General features: G+C 35.5%; 1 protein-coding gene and 1 long non-coding RNA gene across 4 annotated transcripts in view; one reads left to right on the forward strand and one right to left on the reverse strand.

Annotated features, from left to right (window-relative positions):
* Positions 1-4,184, reverse strand: part of LOC107655762 (uncharacterized) — a 22,107-nt gene that overhangs the window by 14,049 nt on the left and 3,874 nt on the right. The gene's annotated exons all lie outside the window — the stretch shown is intronic.
* LOC107655758 (zinc finger MYM-type protein 4-like) overlaps positions 1-4,184 on the forward strand; it is a 43,979-nt gene that overhangs the window by 13,029 nt on the left and 26,766 nt on the right. For all 3 annotated transcript variants that reach the window (XM_016443337.1, XM_016443338.1, XM_016443339.1), the window contains exons 8-10: positions 833-1,048; positions 1,129-1,279; positions 1,391-1,506. In XM_016443337.1, the coding sequence (XP_016298823.1) occupies positions 833-1,048; positions 1,129-1,279; positions 1,391-1,506 (483 nt within the window). The remainder of the gene's footprint in view (positions 1-832; positions 1,049-1,128; positions 1,280-1,390; positions 1,507-4,184) is intronic.

The raw sequence follows: 4,184 nt of genomic DNA on the forward strand, positions 1-4,184 counted from the left end.
TCTATTTTAAATAAATGCTCTTCTTTTTAACTTTTTATTCATCAAAGGTTCCAAAAAAATATTAAGCAGCACAACAGTTTCCAGCACTGATAATAAATCAGCATATTCGAATAATTTCTGAAGGATCATGTGACACTAAAGACTGGAGTAATGATGCTGAAAATTCAACTTTGCATCACAGAAATAAATTATATTTTAAAGTATATTAAAATAGAAACCATTATTTTATATTGTAATAACATTTAGCAAGATTGCTGTTTTTTTTTCTGTATTTTTGATCGAATAAGTGCAGCCTTGATGAGCATAAGAGACTTCTTTAAAAAACATTACAAGTCTTACTGATCCCAAACTTTTGAGCGGTAGTGTAAGTTAAATGTTTTGTTTTATGTGAATGAAAGGACAAGATGATTTTCACAACATGTAACCGGCTCTGGTCTATGAAATCCAGTAATAAAAACTATGTATATATTTATATATTAAATTATTCCAATATGCTGATCTGGTGCTCAAGAAACATTTCTTATCAATGCTGCTTAAGTTCTCACAAATCTGTTTTTTTTTTTGTTGTTTTTTTCTTTGCTTTGTCAATCAGTTTTATGGAGTGTAGATTTGGGGAAAAAAAAATTCAGTATCCTATCTGACTGGATGTTCTTGTGATGCGTTTACATTTCTTATTTTATACTTCTGTAGAAAACACTATTGTTCTTTACATTATTTCTTAATGTTTTGGTTGTTTTATTTGTCTGTGACAATTGTGTATGGCTGCCTATAAGGACTATATAGAAATAAAATCTTTAAAAGATCTAAAATGTTGTAATTGTATTTCTCATAGACTTTCACTCACGAAGTGAACTTAAAGGGCTCCATCCATAAGCTGTGCAGCAACAGCTGCTTCAAGCAGTTCTGCTCCTCCAATAAACTGACTATGAACAGCTGTGTCAACTGTGGAGGATATTGCAATGGCACAGACAGTCAGTGTCCATCTCTGCAGATAGAGGGCAGTCTTATGAAGTTCTGCAAACAAAACTGCCTCATAGGCTTCAAAAGGGTAATGTCAAATTAATAACTAAATAATGGTCCGTTCATTTGTTGAAAGTCATTATTAAATAAATTGATCTTTCTTTGTAGAAAAGTTTGAAACCTGTCACCTGCAAAATTTGCCGTACCATGCGCCCGGTTGCAGAAATGGTGGACAGTCCGAATACAGAGGGAATCAGGGAGCTTTTCTGTTCAACTTCCTGTGTCACAGCGAATAAGGTTCAGACTGTCAGTTCTTCAGGTAACAACCAGTTGTTCACCAAAATTCCGCATTCTAAATGATCTTCTCTTGGTGTTTTTTTTTATTTTTTTTTAAGTATACTCATGTCCTTTTTGTTTGCATGTTAACAAGGTGCTCCAGTGGAATGCAACAGCTGCAAGCTTAAACTAGTGCCTCAGTACCATCTAGCCATGTCTGACGGAACCATCCAAAACTTCTGCTCCTTTTCATGTGTAGTATCATATCAGGTAGAGTTTACTGATCTCTAATTCAAAGGGGACATCGGATGCAAAATTCACTTTTACATGGGGTTTGCATATAAATGTGTCTTAGCATTGTGTGGACACAACCACCCTACAATAATAAAACATCCATTTGCTCCTTTTTTTTTAATCCCCAAAAAAACCTAAACACTCTCTATGGACTATATGCATAGTTACTTCCTGGTTTTAGATAAGCCAGCTCAGTCATTTCTGGTCAACTGTCAAGATGTCTACATAATCCATTTTCAATTTGAAGAAAAGTGTTGTCTAAGAGGACCAAACGTCCATGTATACAGTTTCAGGAATGACAAACCTGAGTGTAAAAAATGAAGCGAGTGAATCCACTAAATTGTGATGCAAGTCATTGCTATGATTGACAGTGATAGCTGTAGCAATGGATGGAGCAAAACATCTGACAAGCCGATGTCAGAAACAAAGCTGTGCATTAAGTAATTCAGACTAAATTCAGAGTAACAAAACTACAGCAGCAAGTCTGTGTTAGATGAATGTATTTAGCAGCTTCTACAGTTAAAGATAAAATTTAATGTAATTTTTTAATTAAATCTAAAAATATTTCAAAAAAATGTAATGCATTATATAATTGTTATACCATTAATAATTAACTTATTTAATTTGTAGTTAAATAATTAACCCTTCTAGGCTGGGCTTAATTTCTTTTTTAAATGACATGAGACTTTGTGACTTCCTGCACTTGCTATACTTTATACTTCAGTACAGTAAAAGTACTAAAACTTGTTATAGTCGTGGCCAAAAGTTTTAACAGTGACATAAATTTTGTGTTTTGCAAAGTTTGCTGCTTCAGTGTTTGTAGATTATTTTTCCACGTTTCTATGGTATACTGAAAAACAATAAGCATATCATAAGTTTTAAAGGCTTTTATTGGCAAAAAAAATATGAGTCAATATTTACAGTGTTGACCCTTGTTCTTCATAACCTCTGCAATTTGCTCTGGCATGCTGGATATTAGCTTCTGGGCCAAATCCAGACTGATGGCGATCCATTCTTGCCTTATTAGTTCTCGGAGTTGATCACAATTTGTGGGCTTCTGCTTGTCCACTCGCCTTTTGAGGACTGACCACAGGTTCTCTATGGAATTGAGATCCGGGGAGTTGCCTGGCCACGGATCCAAAATTTCAGTGTAATGATCTTCGAGCCACTTCTTTATCACTCTTGCGTTGTGACATGGTGCTCCATCATGCTAGAAAATGCACGGATCATCACCAAATTGCTCATGGATCGTTAGAAGTCGTCGCTCTCGCAGGACGTTTTGATATTGTTTGATATAGAATTATGAGAGAGCCCACTCCCTTGGTTGAAAAGCAACCCCACACATGGATGGTCTCAGGATGCTTCACTGTTGGCACGTCACAGGACTCATGGTAGCGTTCACCTTTTCTTCTCCGAACAATCGATTTTCCAGATGTCCCAAACAGTCGGAAGGGAGCTTCATCAGAGAAAATAACTTTGCTTTCCTCAGGAGGAGATGGTCCTGGTGCTTGCTGGACACTCTGGGACGTCCTGAAGACTTCTTCACTGCAGTCAAACCTCTCTCCTTGAAGTTCTTGATGATCTGGTAAATGGTTCTTTCAGATGCAATATTCTTTGTAGCAATTTCCTTGCATGTGAGGCCATTTTGATGCAAAGTGATGGCAGCTGCACATGTTTCTTTGGAGGTAACCATTGCTAACAAGAACAATGTTTGGAAGCGCTTCTTCCCTCCTTTTATAGCAATCAGTCTGGTCTTACAATCTAATTAGTATGATAGTGATTTCACCTGACTAGTACTTAGTCACACTTTCACATGTGCTGCTGATATGATTAGTCAATTAATGTTAGCTGGTCATTTTGTGTCAGGATAAAAATAAAAACAGAATTTTTTTTTTTGTGAAAAGTACATTTGTTTGGCCTATGAAGCTTTTAGCAATTATTTAAAATGCATGTGATCACTCTACACAATAATCTAGAAACAATGTTAATAAACACCACAACAGCTTAAGCAGCAAACTTTGCAAAACAAAATTTGTCCCTGCCAAAACTTTTGGCCACGAATGTACATTTGATAATAAATCCAAAAGCAAGATATGAACAACAAAATAGCGAGTTGAAATGGCAGCTGAGCTATTAAGTGATCCTCTGCTGCCATATACTGGTTATAATGCTAATTTCATGTCATTTAATAAAGGCTTTAAAATATTATGTTTAAAAAAATGTTCATGACTATGAAGGTATTTATCGATTATCAAGAATACCATTTGATGTCATTTATGAGATAGCATCGCTAGCTAGCTAACATTAGCCTAAACAGTTATGATAGTGTTTAGTTGTCAGCATTTAAATGTACAGTTATGTGTCTAGCTAACTGAGACTTGTTATAGCACTTGCATATCATTACTCTCTTGTTGATTTTGATTGCTTCCATTGTCCTCATTTGTTAGTCGCTTTGGATAAAAGCGTCTGCTAAATGACTAACGTTAAATGTAAATGTAGGTACTCGCCTGGGATTACCAGCCTCAGCATATACAATTATATGTTGTTAAATAACATGAAACTGTATGTTAATGCCACTATAATCATTGTTGCAATTATTTTGTTTCTCAGTTTCTGACAAGAACGAGGCAGGAGAGGTTTCTGTGAGGGTCTCA

Source organism: Sinocyclocheilus anshuiensis, unplaced genomic scaffold (genome assembly GCF_001515605.1).
Source record: "Sinocyclocheilus anshuiensis isolate Anshui unplaced genomic scaffold, SAMN03320099.WGS_v1.1 scaffold1337, whole genome shotgun sequence".
Lineage (NCBI taxonomy): Eukaryota > Metazoa > Chordata > Actinopteri > Cypriniformes > Cyprinidae > Sinocyclocheilus > Sinocyclocheilus anshuiensis.